At 34.8% G+C, this 16630-nt stretch overlaps 1 protein-coding gene across 6 annotated transcripts in view; it reads right to left on the reverse strand.

The window, feature by feature from the left end:
• Nucleotides 1–16630, reverse strand: part of TRHDE (thyrotropin releasing hormone degrading enzyme) — a 328473-nt gene that overhangs the window by 288081 nt on the left and 23762 nt on the right. For 3 of the 6 annotated variants that reach the window (XM_036238037.1, XM_036238036.1, XM_036238039.1), the window contains exon 3: nt 15159–15200. The exons of 1 other annotated variant lie outside the window; for it this stretch is intronic. In XM_036238037.1, the coding sequence (XP_036093930.1) occupies nt 15159–15200 (42 nt within the window). Of the gene's footprint in view, nt 1–15086; nt 15201–16630 lie in introns of all 6 variants that reach the window. 2 more of the 6 variants (XM_036238038.1, XM_036238035.1) reach the window with 2 other exon arrangements.

Consider the following 16630-nt stretch of genomic DNA (forward strand, 5'->3'; position numbering starts at 1 on the left):
AGTCATAACAAATCCATGACTCAGAATGAAAACCTGCAAGTACTGATTTTCTTGCCAGGGTTCTTGAGTTATGTGTGTATAATGCTATTCAAAATAAATATATCAGTGTCTTCTCAAGGAAAAAGTTCCTTGGATCTGTGCATTCGAAAGCTGGAATAGAATGCATTCGATGAAAAGCCACTCTTTGGACATATCCCAGCTATTACGCTGGCTGCTGGCAGAACATCCTCTAAATCTGTGAAAATTTGCAAATCAAGGCAAGGCCTCAATCTGCAGCTGGTGCAACACATATCTGTTTGAAATGAAATTTAGTTACGTCCTTTTTTTTCCCAGCTAAATTACACATAAAGGAGGAAAAAATCATTATGTATCCATTTAAAGCAACCATAATTCCAATGCCACACAATGCAATTAAAAAGCTGCAGAAAATCAGGCTATATGGCAATAACGCTGCAGAGCCAGCTCTCTTCTTCCATCAGTATTGAGAGGCGGGTCAGAGGGAGCCAGGAGTAAGAGAGCAATAACCCATCCTCCCTAACTAGAGGACTCAAGCGCAGACTGTAAGAAGGCCAGACCCCCAGCACTCTCAGACAGGAGCCCTGGGCTCTTATGCCAGGCACACTCTCCAGAAGCTCAGTAGTTATGCCACTGAGAGGCCTTGATTTGCAGATCATCTGCTCAGGTAGAGAAAACATACACTGTAATTGTACAACTATGAGGCCTAATATCCAGCAGCACTTTACTGTTTTAAGTATTTAAACAGCAAAAAGGCTTGGGCTATGCATAACTAGATACTGATCAAAAATGCACAAAAAATCATGAGTTAAGGCACAGATGGCTGCTTGAAAAAAATCTAAAGTATATATGGACTTTACAAAATCTAAACTACTTGTTCCATAAAATATTGCCACCTTGAGGAACTTGTGTAAGACTTATCCATTTGTTCATTTTTCTTCTTACAAAATTAGTAGAAAGCAAACAATAAGTATCACTTTGAAATACTTCCTAATCTTACCAAAGACTTAGGTAAAAGTTTACCTTCCTCACGTAGATTATGTAAAAGAAAGATCTTGAGGCCAGCAGCCGAGAAAATCTTAAAACAACTCAACTTAAAAAAAGATACAATTTTTTTTTTACATGGAACAAAAGATATCTATTAAAAAGCAAAGGGTAAAAATACTCTATATAAACTTTAAGACACTATCCTACTGTAAATTATACAGCTATACCTGCCTAACAACTTATTTTTAACTAGGTAGTACCAAGTCAATTTGGTCAATTTGCAATGAAAGCATGAGCTATAACAGGTTATTGTGGTTCAGTGAGTACAAACTTGGCATCTATCTGAATACTGTTCCTGAATGTAATGATTTAAAAATGTTTTTAATGTATGCATGTTTCAAATCACAATTCCAGCATCTAATCAGTGGAGCTGTCTAAAATTTAAAAAAAAAAAAAAGACACAATACTAGAAGTAAAACAAGATCACAGTCACCAGGTATCCTTACTTTTTAAAACTCTGAGATGTTTTTATGCACTTGCTACAAGTCAGATATAAACTTCACATGAAATTCCTTGTAGGGCCAAATAGTTGAACCAGAGCTGACATTTTTCCTTCAGTGACAATTCATTTGAAACAGTAGCAATTTTATGCAAATAAAATTAATGTAATATTCATGTATTATGTTTATAATAAATGCTGCCATAATGGATTATGTTTTATAGGGCAAATATTATACATGAACAATTCATTCCCAGGGCATGTAATTTGCAAAATCAACCAGAAATCAGGAGTAACAGATTGCAAGTTTGCAATTTATAAAGTGTTCTTTTTTTCTTCTTTCCTCTTCTTTTTTTTTTTTTTTTATGAAACACCTTGTGCTCTGGTCTTTCACATTTAACTTACGTGTAATAAAACAGGTTTTTGTCAAGAACTGCAAAAACTCTACAACTTAATCTTGCTTGCAAGCTAACAGTTTAATCTGTCATAGTTCCATAGGTATTGGCAAAGACATGAGACTGCGGGTGGGAGGCAAAGGACTTTATTACCCGTAGAGACACAGGTAGCATGAGCTTCATGTTCATACGGGTTCCCCATGCCTCCAAGTTCAATGTGGGCAATCAGAGCAGCCAAGATAGATGCTGCATACACATTAGGTCTGTGTCCCAAGGTAGGGAAACCCCCAGTTTATAAAAAGAACTGCTAGCAAACCTGCCTAACCTTTGTTCCTGAGGGAGTTTTTCCACATTAGGAAACAAATCTGCCTTTTTCCCAGAAGGAGACACTATCTCTAGCTCTTAAAGCCATTTGCTATGCAAACATCCCTGAGAAGATAGTCCGGAACAAAAGCTGTCACAAAACTTATAGAAAACACCATGAATAATGCTCCCCAACAATTTGGGGGTATATGCTCCATATTTTGTTAAAATTCTTCTAAATAGTTTTACATGTCATCTAAAAATAAGTTTGTACTACTTTCATGAGAATATTTTTCAATGATAAAACTGTGGAGTTTGGTGTTGACAATAAAAAAATAATGCCCTTTTAATGTTAGAATTAAGTTTAGTATAATACATATATTTTGGGCTATATCGTACACTACCACAGTTATATCTTATTTACATAAAACAACATTTTAAAAATACATAAACATTTAACAATTATTACAAATAGTTTGTATGTTTTAATTTAAATAGGAAAAAAGTAGAAAGCAAAGGGAAAAACACAAAGAGACAATACAAAGACCTGTAGTGACATTTGGTCTATCAGTTGCTCTATAATATCAATAAAATCTATAGAAAATTTTAAAGATAAGTCAATATTCTGGAAATAGCCAAATTTTTGGTTTTCAGAAAAGAGTAGCAAAATTATCTGCCCATGTGACCTAGTTGTTTAGAACTGTAAATACTGCTCGAAAAAATGAAATCATAAAACTTAATAGCTTGACAGAATTTTAATGTTTCTAATCTAATCGAAGATAGTCTAAGGGCTTACAAGAGTAAAAATATTTCAAATCGTTAAAAAGAAAGGAAGGACAGAAGGAAAGAAAGGATGAAGGGAAAGAGGGAGTGAAGAAAGCAGAGAGAGTTAAACCTGCTTTAGGTGAAAAATTTAAGAAAAGTTTTACTTTAAGACCGTCAAAAACTAGACACATATGTCTTCACAAACATACACAGAACTAGAGAAAGGATGTGAGAAGAGGGATAATAGTGGCTGTTTGGGTCACTACTTTACTACTTAATAAAATTCCTGAACCAAATATTTTCTCATTAACCTAAGAGGTTGATATTTAGTTCATATTTTTTAAGTGGCATAACCTTAAAAAGTTTACAGAAAATAACCTTCATGAAATGTTATTAAGGTTTGAAAGAATAATATAGCCCAATGAAATCTGGTGAACTTGTGGCCTACCGGAAAATGTGTTCATCTACTCTGTAAGTGGAGTGATGGGAAGTAGTCACAGGCTACCAATATTACCTTTTTAACACCCACCACATTGTTACATAATAACCAAAGTATCATTTGTTGTGTTATTTATTTTTTTATTGTTTTTAAAACAATGGCTGAGTGCTCTTGGATCATAATTAATAGCAGGCTGGAGAAGATCTGGTCATTACTTTACAGGAAATGTCTGACCTAAAGGTCATCGTATTTATTATAAGTTGTTCTAACCTCCTAAATATAGAAAATAAAAAGCAATTCCTGTTATTTGTTGAACAATTGTACATAATCATAAAGTTGATGCACTGTGAACAATATCAATACATTTAGCCAGTGGATAAATGGAGCATAAGGGATGACACCAAAAAGTCATCAGACAGCATAATAGGTAGAAATATGGGAAATAAGCAAGGTGAGGTACATTGACTTATGGCTTTTGAAGACAGACTTACTTTGTCTTAGTTGTGTGACCCTGGACAAGCTCCCTTTTGGTATACTTAGCTGTAGAATGGTGATGATAACACCTATTTCTCAGAGTGTCTGTGAGGATTAAGTGAGATTTTTTACAGTGTCTACCTCACGTGTGGCAGAAACTCAACAAACGTTAGTTCATCTTGCTTCCAAATCTACCTACCTCTATGCTAATGTTACAATCCAGACTTTAAAGTCTATTTAATAGTCCTAATAAAGAAAATAAAAAGAAGAAAAAAAGAATTATAAGAAAAAAAGACTTTATAGATGGAAGATACTAAATGATTTGAAACTATTACAGCAGACAGTTAAGTAACAAGTTTTATTCTCCCCCATATGTTATGGGAAGAATTTATATTGCCTCTCAATTGAACATTTTGCAGTCAATTTAGTTTTCTCTGCCTATATTACTGTACATCCACCAAAATGAATAGACTCAACTATATATAGCACTCCAAATTGGCCAGTGTAATGAACAAAATAGGATTAATTCTGTTATTTTATCATTATTATTATTACAGATTTAACCAAGATTCTCCCCGTCAATAGGTAAAGCCATTTAGTTAGTGTTTCATTAAAGTATAATTCAATTGATGAAAAGTCAACAATATTCACTGAGTGGCAACTGAGAAAAATAACCTCTTGTTTCTCCTGGCTTCTCAGCAATGTTAATGTGCTGACCTCATTTATGATGACTGTACCACTAACCATAGGTGCTGTAAGTTATAAATGAAGCCTGCATCATTAGCACAATCTTCATTCAAGTACCCATAGCCACATGCATTCATACACTCACACATGCATAGATGATGAATAAATTAGGGTGCAATTATTAATAAAGTCCAGTAAGAGGTTTCTAGAACCTCTTTTAAGATAGCTAATCAATATAAATCACATTCTGGAAAAAAAAATTGGAAAATAAAAAAAAAATCAGGTGTTACCAGGGGCCAGAGGTTGGGAAGAAGGGACTGACCAGAAAAAGAAAGTAACTTTGAGGAATGAGGGGAATGTTCTATATGTTGATTATTGTGGTGGGTACACAACTGTATGCATTTGTCAAAACTATAAAATTATACACCTAAAATGAGTGAATATCACTGTTTATAACTTATAGACCAATAAATCTGACTTTAATAAAAGCCAACTAATTGGAAAAAGAAAAAGAAAGTAGAATGGCCATTAATGACAACAAATGCTATAATTTATCTTCCAATAATGCTCCACGAAGCTAAGATGCAGAATTGTCACGAATCTTTAAAAACTTGCAACATTCTATATATGAATAAATTCATGTACTCAATACCACTAGAGATCAGAATCAATTGAAATTGGTATTGATTAAATATTGTCAAATTTCAACTCCACATGCTAATGCCATGGAAGGAAATGAAATCCATGAGGAAAGCAAAAACTTCATTGTAATTAGGAATTTAAATGGCTGCCTTCTCTTCAATTATTTTTTTTCTGTAGAGCTACAAAATAAAAATATAATTACACAAATATATAATATAAATTAATATAATAAAAACCCACAAAACATTTCCAATTCCCAGTGCTGCTCTACATATACATAAACACTTCATATTTTGAAGCATTTTAACATTATTTCTTTATGCAATTCTTGGGTAACCAGACACACAATTAATGCAATGTATTATGTGGAAATCGTAAGGCTTCCTTATTTTGTATAGTATTTCAGAATTTCAAAGCACTGTCACATATGTTATCTCCTTCAATTGTCTCTAAAGCATATGCCATAAACATTCTTATAACTATTTTACAAATGAGATCAGTGAAAAGCAACCAGCAATAATGATCAGATGGTTTACCCATAGTCTCAGACCTAAGGCTCTAAATTTAGACATGGGACTTAAACTCAGGTGTTTGGATTCCTAATAGTAACAGCTAGATTTACCTATTAGTACTCATTAAAGGACCTAATTTGCACAACACTATGATTTGAGTACTATTATTGTCTCTTTTTAACAAGTGAGGAAACCGAGATACAGAGAGGTTAAGTAACTTATACAAGGTCACACAGCTAAAAAACTGAGGAACCAGAATTCAAAAACAGGCCATAGATTCCATGATTCTAGATCCACCACCATGGAATTTTGTGTATCCTGGAATCTATTACTCCTGCACTGGGTGTAAGAACAGCCCTAACCAATATACACACTACTCAAGCTTGTTTTAATGGAAATTGAATTAATGAATTAGAATGATCACTGTTTCACTGCTGTTTTTTATAAGGCTTCGGATCTGATAAAGTGAAATGTTTTTCACCCTATCCTGACTCCTAATTCTGACAAGCTTCTCAATCTGTTTAAACCCCACAGTGCATACCATCAACTACTCTATTATAAGCATTCAACTTCCCGATTTTCCTGTCCTTCCACTATCTCATTTTTGCAACTTCTCCCCAACTTTGAAAAACTGCATCTTTTAATTCCTGTGCTGTTACAGCCAAGCCACAAAGAGTAACTAAAAAAAATCACCAAGGTTGGTTCCACCATGAAGTCTTGACCTCTAACATCAAGCAGAGCTTTAGTACCACTTAGTAATCTCTGCCATACAGTTCATTTCACCTCTTTCCCCCATTCCCCACAGCTACTATTCCAAAGCCTAATTATTCTCCTCAAGCACCATTTCACTGTTCTTTGTATCTCTCAACACATGAATTTTGTCAATTGATTAAATGGATCTTCAAGTCTGTCTCCATATGTAGTAATATACATGTTATCTGCTTTGTTTCATATCACCTCACCTCTACATTTTCGTAATTAATCTCCTGTCTCTCCAGGAGCTTTAAAATCTCCCTCTCCACTGCCTTTTTCATTCAGCACATAAACATGCTAAAATCATCTTTATTATTAAAAATTCCTCCCTTAATTGGTGTCTGACTACCTCTCTTAGACTTTCTCTTCACAATCAAATATTTCAAAAGAGTAGATGTTTGCTGTCTCCTCTTCTTCTCCTTCTCTTTGCTTCTCAAACCAATGTCAAATGTCTTCTACTTCAAAAATGACTTTGTGAGAAAACACTCTTAAAATAAACTCAGTATAGTAATTGAATGGGGTTGGGGATGGAGGAAGGGACATGGGAAATTTGGAGGGCTAATGAAAACAGTCTGTATCTTTATTGTGGCAACAGTTTCACACCTGCAAAACCCAATGAATGGTACACTTTAAAAGGGTACCATTGATGACATATAAATTATACCTCAATAAAGTTGATTAAAAAGTAAACTCAGTGTGACAAGAGTTCTAATGTTGAAAAAGAACAAAGAAATGAACTAGAAGGAAGTAGATTAGAGTTATCAAAAGGTAAAATAAGATAAATTATGCAACTAAACACTAAATTGAAATGTAAGTTTCTTCTTGACCAAGTCAGAAAGGGAATAATATTGGATTAGAGAAATTTCCTCATGGTAATGGAGTTCAATGAGAAATGAATCATCTAATCTTCATAGATGAGATTTTAGTAACATGACAACTTTTAAAAATTTAGAAAGGATATTTAATAGAACATTTTATGTATCCCCTTTTATTTTTAAAAAATGAACATATAACATTAAATTATTACTCAATGGAATCATTTCTAAAGTTACTAATAAAACCTGGACTGGGTTTCTTACTTTTTAACAATATAATACACACTGCAAGAATAGATAAGCATTGAAAAAAATAAATAATCTTTCACATGCCAGGTACTTTATATATGTAATCTCATTTCATCTACATGCATAATAAAAGCTTGTTAGATGAAATAAAATTACTCATTTGAAGTGGTTAAATAACACAGATAATATGCAGTAGAACCAGAATCAGCTCCAGAACGTGTCAAGCTTTAAAATCCTTCCTTTATGCTATATACATCCATCCACTCATGTAAAGGAGCAGATTGTCAACATGGCCATTAAACGATCTCCCTCAGATATCAATTGTCTGAAGAAGTCGTTGGCAAATGCTGTGTCACAGACATTTTGTCCTCTCGTTCACTGAAGTGTGCCTGAAACACCACCAGTCTAGGGGATGGGAAGAGAAATAAATGTGCTTTAGCCATCAAGAAATGTAAGAGTTAGAGTCTCTCGGTCCTCCTAAATGACATAGACCAAAGGAGGATCTTCAAGTAAGCAAAAAATATATAATCAGCCTTGATTTTATTGAAGCCTTAGATGGTCAGTGGTTTCATCCCAAGAGTTCTACACCATTTACTATGGAAAATACATGCATGACAGAAAAGAATACCTCCCTTGACCATAAAGCATTTGATTTTTAATAAAAACTACATTTTATAGGAGCACATAAAATGTGTTAGCTACAAAATTCATTCTCAATATTTCAATTAATTACTTCATTAGGTAGAATTATTTAATATTATCCATTTATAGAATGGAAAGATTTCCATTTTAGTTTTAGGTGAGCAGATTCAGAACTGTTCTCTCTGGTGATAATGAGCAACTAACTCAGCTGTTCTCTGTGAGAGACAGAAACTGTAGGTATCTTCTCAGCATAAAATAAACTGGAAGAATTCAAGGAATTCTCTCATTTTCTCCCAACCCATATCCAATATATCATGAATACTGGCAGCCTACCTTTAAAATACAGCCAAAATTTCACTACTTTTCTACACTTCACTACCCAACACCGAGGTCACCACTTAGATGGTCTCTCTGTTTCCATCTTTCTCCCACTACACTGCATTCCCTCACTGCAGCCAGGGAGCCCCTTTTGAAACACAATTATGCACCACTTAACGACGGGAATACATTCCAAGAAATGCTTTGTTAGGTGATTTCTTCATTGTGCAAACTTCATAGAGTGCATTTACACCAACCTTGATGGCAGAGCCTACTACTCACCTAGGCTATATGGTATAGCCTATCGCTCCTAGGCTACAAGCCCTTGCAACATGTTACTGTAATGAATACTGTAGAAAACTGCAATGTAATATCTAAACATAGAAAAGGTACAAAAAATATGATGTAAAAGATAAAAAAATAGTACGCCTGTATGCATAGGGCACTTACCATGAATGTAGCTTGCAGGACTAGAAGTTGTTTTGGGTGAGTGAGTGGTGAATGAATGTGATGATGTAACTATGTGCTACTATAGACTTTGTAAACACTGTACACTTAGGTTACACTGAATTTATAAAGCAGCATGAGATTAAGCACAGAAGAAAATGATGCAACCAAGAGATATGGTAAACACGAGACACACGAGGCTGCTGCCGGCATGACATTAAGTAGAAAGAGTACACCCTAAAATAACAATAAAAAAGTATAGTATATTAAAAACATAAACCAGTAATGTAGTCATCTATTATCATTTTCAAGTATTATGCATTGTATGTAATTGTATGTGCTTTACTTTCATATGACTGGCAGCCTAGTAAGTTTGTTTACACCAGCATCACCACAAACAAGTGAGTGATGCATTGTGCTACAACATTCTGATAGCTACGATGTCACTAAGCAATATTAGTTTTTCAGTTCTATTATAATCTTACGGCACCACCGAAGTATATGTGGCCCATTGCTAATCTAAAGATCATTATGCATCACATAACTGTACAAGTCTGATATGTCACCCCTCTATTTGAAATGTTCCAAAGGCTTCCCATTGCACTCAGGTTGAAAAAAAAATAGTCCCTGTGATCACCTGCCTGTGAGACCCTACTTACATGCACATGTACACATGCACATCTGACCTCATCATCTACCATTCTCCCCTCCAGCCCAATGTTTTTCTTAAGGCACCTCGTAACACTCCGGGCATTCTCCTGCCTCAATGCCTTTACACCATCTGTTCCGTCTGCCTGGAATCCTCTTTCCCCGAAAGTTCTCGATGCTCACTACTTCAGTTCACCTAAGTCTTAACTCAAATAATCATTTTCAAAGAGGTCTTTCCTAAATTGCATCACTCTATTTCCTTGCTTTGTTTTTCTCCTTATCACATATCACCAACTCACATAGTATGTGTTTTATTTTCTTATCAATTTTTCCCACTGAAATAGAATGTGAGCTCTGTAAGTTTTTCTGTTTTATTCATTGTCGTGTCCTCAGTGCCTAGAACAGTAATTGAAACATAAAAATCAAGTAAATATTTTTTGAGCGAATATCATCGTATGACTGAATAAACGTAACGACATCCACATAGCGAAGAACGCTTATCTTTTTGTTTGCTACCACTGAAGTATGTACATCTACTACCTCTAGTACTTTCGCTAAACTGCTTAGTATAAATTTAAAATAAATGAGAAATTAGGGCAAAAGTCTGTTTTACATGGTCGAGCACTGGAATTGTATGTATAACAAAAAGATTTCTACTCTCCCTGCTTTAACAGTGTTGGTAGTACTCAGATTTTCGAGAAGCATGTAATAGGATATGATTTACAGAGCTATTATACTTAGTCTGTAATTATTTTCTGATATGGAATCAAAAGCTAATGGAGAAATTAATGAATACTGTCCTTAAGTGTGTTTTCAGTGAATACTATAAAAATAAAAAATTCATAAAAAATAGATGTGTATAAATCCTGCTTGTTTTTCTAAAATATTAGACTGTCTTCTAATCTTATAATTTTTTAGAAGAAAACTAAAAGAGAATTTCAATTGCATACTCACCAGCAGAACAAACTTCCAGCCATGAGGCAGGGGGAGGAGAAAGGAGGATGACGAAACAATTCAAACTTCATAGGTCCTGTCTCAGGACTAGTCTCTCACGACTAGTAACTCAGCAAGATGAAGTTATTTGTACAACTGAGATGTGCGTCCAAGTGTGCTAAAAAGTAATAATAGCCAAGGCAGGAAGAAGTAGAACACCAACACATAAATCTGGGTATGTCTTCCAAGACTGTGAGTGTGAAGAGAGATTAGAGCCATGTTTGAGGAGGAAAAAAAGGAATCGTAGGCACAGAATAGGTGGAAACAGTAAAATCATTGGAGAAAATTATCTACTCTTGTCAGACTGTATATACTCATTTAGCTAGAGTATATCTTCAACAATACAATCTCATCACTACTGGGTTGTTTTTGTTGTTACTTTTTGTTTTTGTTTCTGTTTGTGTTGACCTGGGAATGCCCTGCTCCTGTATATTAAACCAGACAAAGAAATTCTTTTTCTCTGGTTGCAGATACATCCTGACATGATAGTTCTCATATCGTTAGTGTATATTGTACTGAAAATATTAGGACCTATTACTGAGGAGGCAAGTGATTCTTGTAGCCAAAATCCTCCTGGATTCTCAGTCACCATTTAGTAATTATTTGGCTTGTCATCAATGGCAGTTTACACCTCTATGATTTCATTAGTAAAAGTAATACCATGAACACTAACAATGTTCCAACATCTTTCTCAGTAATTGTCCGTAATGACTGAATCTGGAGCCTTCAGTGGGATTTAGTAATCCATTACTTAGAAAGGATAATTGCTAAAAATATTTTAAGCCAATTTGTGGGATAAGTTTTATTATTTTCTAATGAACATGTCACATGTCATCTTTAAAACTTTGTCAGAGTCATTTTGTTGTTATTGGTGCGGTTTGGATATTTTTACATAAAAAATACCAAAAAAATGCATTGAATGACATAATACTCATAAAACCATCTCCCAGAATTAAGGACTTTTATTATTGTTGAAATTTTATTGAAGTCTTTTAGGGGATGGAATACGCTAATAAAAAAGTGAATCTCAATCTCTCTCTCTTTTTCTCTCTCCTACAATATTTATCTAACCACATGATAAGATGAGAGCACATGGGAAAGTAAGACTGATTTCTGCTTATCTACAACCCTATACAACTGCTTACATAGGAAATATCTCCCCAAAGAGTCCGGAGTGCTATGAATACTTACCATTTAAAAGGTCAGTCACAGACTTGGAAAAATATATCCCTTATATTAAAAATTTGCTAAAACATGCCTGGTTTAGTTTTGTGTAAAAAATGACTCAGTGATACTGGGAGTAAAAAAAAAATCTAAGGAAAATCTCTAGATGAGAATAACCATATCAAGGATGAACCTAGCTATAAGGACTCGTTTTTACTGGCCTCTTGATTAGACAGGTGGCTCTAACAGGCTGCTGTTTGTGTCATCTTAAAATGATAAATAAGCTAAACTAGGTATTTTTCTATTTGATTTATGAATTAGCTATCATAAAGAGAGGTCTATATATTTATATAAATCCAACCCAGATTTTCTATGAATCATACTCTGCAAGGATCACTGTGACTCCAAAATTTCCTAATATTTATATATAATTTCCTGGATTATTAGGCACTATAAACTGAAAATATTACCAAATTTACTAAATATTATTAGGCACTCTGCAGCCACCACACATTATGGTGATATTTCCTTTCCCCATTTGGAACTATGGAAACAAAGCAGATATTAAAGTAAAAATAATGTGTATTCTAATAAAATCTGAAAGATAAAGGACTATTGACATTCCCATTACCAATAAAGGCTAAATATATTTTATATCTAAATCTAAATAATCTAAAAATGGTAACTAGTAAGTTTATTTGGGGCAATCAAGGTAGTATAATTAGATTGTCTTGTGGAAAATGTTTGTAGAACTAGGTAGAAGCTGTTCAATATTTTACTTCTAACATTCATCAACAATGTGACAATGATCAAGTTATCGAACCCTTTAAGATTCTATTTTTTCCTCTATAAAATAAGGATAACGACAACAACAATATTGCACGGTTGCTTTTCACTGCTCCTGGCCTACGCTGAGCGTTGAGTGTTGTCTGATGCTGTTATTGCGTTTTAAAGATAATAATCTGTAGCAGGAACTGCTACTTGTTTACCAATATCCAATCTCTTTGTTCTTTAGTTTTAGAATCCTTCATTTTGAACTAGACATGGCCTTATGTAATAAAGACTATATTTTCCAATATCTTTTGTACTTTGACATAACATGTGAGAAAATTATGGCCAATGGGAATTTCTTTTAGAAACGCTTTATGTGTGACTTCCAGGATACGCCTTTAGAAAGAGGGAGTAGAGTCAAAAAAGATCATCCCAGATAGAGAAGCATGGAAAGAAAAGGTTTAGTCCATGCTTCTTATTCAAAAGTGTACATCAGAGCATTTTAATGTACTCTCAAAGCAGAGGCCCCATGGCCAAAGGTTCAGATTCAGCAAGTCTAGTGTAGGGCCCATAAATGTGAATGCAAAAAACAGTCCCCAGATGATTTTGATATGCACATGTAGTTTGAAAACCATTGCTATAAGGTTTCCACAAAGTCTCATCCATGAAGGTTAAATGAACAGCAATCAAACAATACATTGGAAACTCTGTAAACTGAATAGACTATCCCTAAACCAGCCAAATAATGCCTGATTATAGAACACAGTATTAACATTTCCTTCTCATTTGTTGTCTATACATGATGAGCTATCTCTTGTAACTACAAAAACCTTTGTCTCTTAATCCTTCTGTTTTCCATTCAGAACCTCAAAGTCTCTAATGATGTATTCTAGATTTCTCCAAATTGCATTTTTATGCAGTTTTATCTGCATAAATAAATAAATATCAGTGAGTAAAATGAACCTTGATGAGCCCTTGTCCCTTCCTGAATACATGCTCCAGGTTGGCTGTACACCTCCAGATAGAGCCACCCCCATATCTTTCATATAAAGTCATCAACCACCAAGTCATTCTTACAGAGTACTGGTTCTCGATCAGGGGTGATTTTGTCAGGGCACATTTGACAATATCAGAAGACGTTTTTAGTTGGTTCAACTGAGGTGCATCTAGCAGGTAGAGTCCAGGGATGCTGTGAAACATTCTATAATGCACAGGACAGACCCCCGCAACAAAACGTTACCCAGTCCAAATCAACAGTGTCAAGGTTAAAAAACTGTTCGAAAGAGTGCTGAACAGACCCCTTCCCCTATAGACCTGTGGTTAGAATGCCCAAAATATACATTATCTGAGAAGCATCTCACATCCAGCTAAAAAATAAGCTCTGTGAGGAGTCATCATGTTTGTGCCCCCCCTGCATCTGCCCTGTAGACATTCAATCTTAGCATCTGTGAAACAGTACAGAGGAGGATGTGCTCTGCAATCAGACCACTTGAGCTTGTGCCCCAGCTCCAGAATTTAATACTGTGGTACAAAAATTATTGTGATAGAAAACTTTCTAATGTATTATGAAGACTAAATGAGATGTAAAGTTCTTAGGACAATACCTGACACATAATAAATGATTAATAAGATAATGTTATTTTAAAATGAAATATTAAAATAATTTGATGAAAGAATAAATGATTTTTTTTGATGCTCCAACAGTGCAGAAAATTTCCTTTTTCATCTTTAAACTTATATGTCCTTTTCCTCCACTTCACCTTTAATCATAACCTGGTAACTAATAGGATATAACTTTACTTTTTATATGTGGACATAGATAATAGACACAGACACCTTTGTGTTACTGGTGTGACCTTCATGTCTTCAAATACTTTTCTCTCCCTTGTTCCTTCCTGGGAGCGATTCTTCTATAAGTCTATGAAGATCCCATCTTTCCACATATGACAGAACCATACAGAAATACCCTGCACACCCATCTCACTTTTGCTAATAACCAGAGGCAAAATAAACACGACAAATTTCTGCAACAATTTTCATAGTGGCATTCTGCTGGGGTGACAAAATGACATAGCAGTGCTTCCTACCTTCTCTCTCAACAATTCTCCTTGGCCTTTACAAACTACTCCTGTAAAGCTGCTTCCACAAAGGCTTCCGTTTTGACCTTTTGTGCTCTTTCTCTTCCCACTCCACCTGGCCAGTTCACTCACAAGACATAAACTTACTATTGTCTGAATAGCCGCCATGCATTGAGTGCCCTTACGGGCCCAGCACTGTGATGGGCACATCACTTCCACTGTCTCTTTTAAGTTTCTCAACAGTATTGCAAGGCATACATTGTTATCCCCACTCTATAGAAGAGACTGTGGCTCTAGGTAAGAAACCCACCTCTCATAACTGGCAGAATCCAAAATCCAAACCCGTTCAGCCAAATACCAATTCTATTCTGACTACCTTTCTTTGCTCATCCTGTGCTTGACTCCTGGATGGCCTCCTGGAAAACACACATCATTTAATGGAGTCCCTCTACTCTCAGGTGATTCTTTCACACAGGACTATTTCACTCACTTGCTGTTCACACTGTCTCTCCCTAGCGGAAGAGAAGGTAAAAGAACTACCTCCACCATGAGCATCTCTTACATTTCCACAGAGGCCCTTCTGATGAAATTTCTCATTGAATTCCTGAAAAACAAAAACAAAAAAATAAGACCACTCTTCCATTCAGACAAAGTGATCCTGTTTCAAATTATTATTTTTTTTTTCCTATCTGAGATGCTGAGAGACACTTCTGCATTAATTCTAGGCATGTGTGGAGATAACCTAACTTTCAGCCTGACTTGCCATTTAAAAGATTTACATTTCATCAGAGAGACATATATAATAAGTTCTCCAAATTAAAAAAAAAAAAAAAAGGAACTTTATATTTCTTCATTTTCTTTCACTGGTATGACAGGGGTGTGTACCATTAAATTGGAAGGGAAGAAAGAAAGTTAAATGCTGACTCTGGCCAGTCCTCCACTTGAACCTAGAATTCTACAAAGAGTGAGAGAAAGTAAGATAATAGGGAAAAGGAAGCAAAAAGAAAAACTATCAAAAGTAAGGATGCTATACTAATGCATCATCCCTTCAGTCAAGTAACCTGAAACTCTGAGGTTGTCTTTGATTCACTTCTATTATTTTGTCACCCAACCAAGGCACTCATTAAGATCTATTGATTTTTCGTCAAATCCATCTTATGTTATCTATACTTTGAATATTTACTGAGAGACTACTATGGGCAAGGAATTGTGCTAGATACCATGGAGTATATAGTATATGTATGCATGTGTGTGTATATGTGTGTGTATGTATATATATGTGTATGTGTATACACACACACACACACACACACACACACACACACACAATTTCTGTGAGCTGTCCAGGAGATAGATATATAGGCAGATAGATAGAAGCAATAGGTGTCTAATACATAGAATATATTATACGAGCGCATTTTTCATTGAGAACAGTTCTTGTCCTCACAGCTCTTACAATCTAATAAATAAGAAAAGATGTGCAGAAAACAGCAATATAAATTTATTAAGACAATGATCCAAAGAGAATTATAACTTAAGGGCTATTAAAGTTCAAAGAAGAGAAAGAACCTAGCTGAGGCAAAGCTTCATGGAGGACGTGAAACCTAAAACTTCCTAGAACAGTTATGATCTTGTGTTAGGATAATTCTTCATTGTTATACCAATATTCTTTAAAAATCTTACTTCAGTAATTGAACCACAGAATTTCATGGAGTTACATTTAAAAACTGTTTCATTGCCATGTGAAAAAGACATATGGACAGTCAGTGTATTTCTCCTTACCAGGTCTAAACCTGCATTACTCAGGCTTGATTATGACCTTCTGTTGGGCTTTTAAAACTCCAGGCTTTCTATCCTCCAAATTATTTAGCAAACTTCTTCAAGATTAATATTTCTAAAACTTCACTTTTATCATGTCATTCTCTTATCCTTTAAGGGCCCTTATTTCTGTCCATTTCTAATCTAAACTGGTCTTTCTGACCCCACTCTACCTATCTAATTTTACTCCCTGTAACTCTACTTTGCATCTTCCTT

This window comes from Rousettus aegyptiacus, unplaced genomic scaffold (assembly GCF_014176215.1).
Source record: "Rousettus aegyptiacus isolate mRouAeg1 unplaced genomic scaffold, mRouAeg1.p scaffold_m13_p_2, whole genome shotgun sequence".
Taxonomy (NCBI): domain Eukaryota; kingdom Metazoa; phylum Chordata; class Mammalia; order Chiroptera; family Pteropodidae; genus Rousettus; species Rousettus aegyptiacus.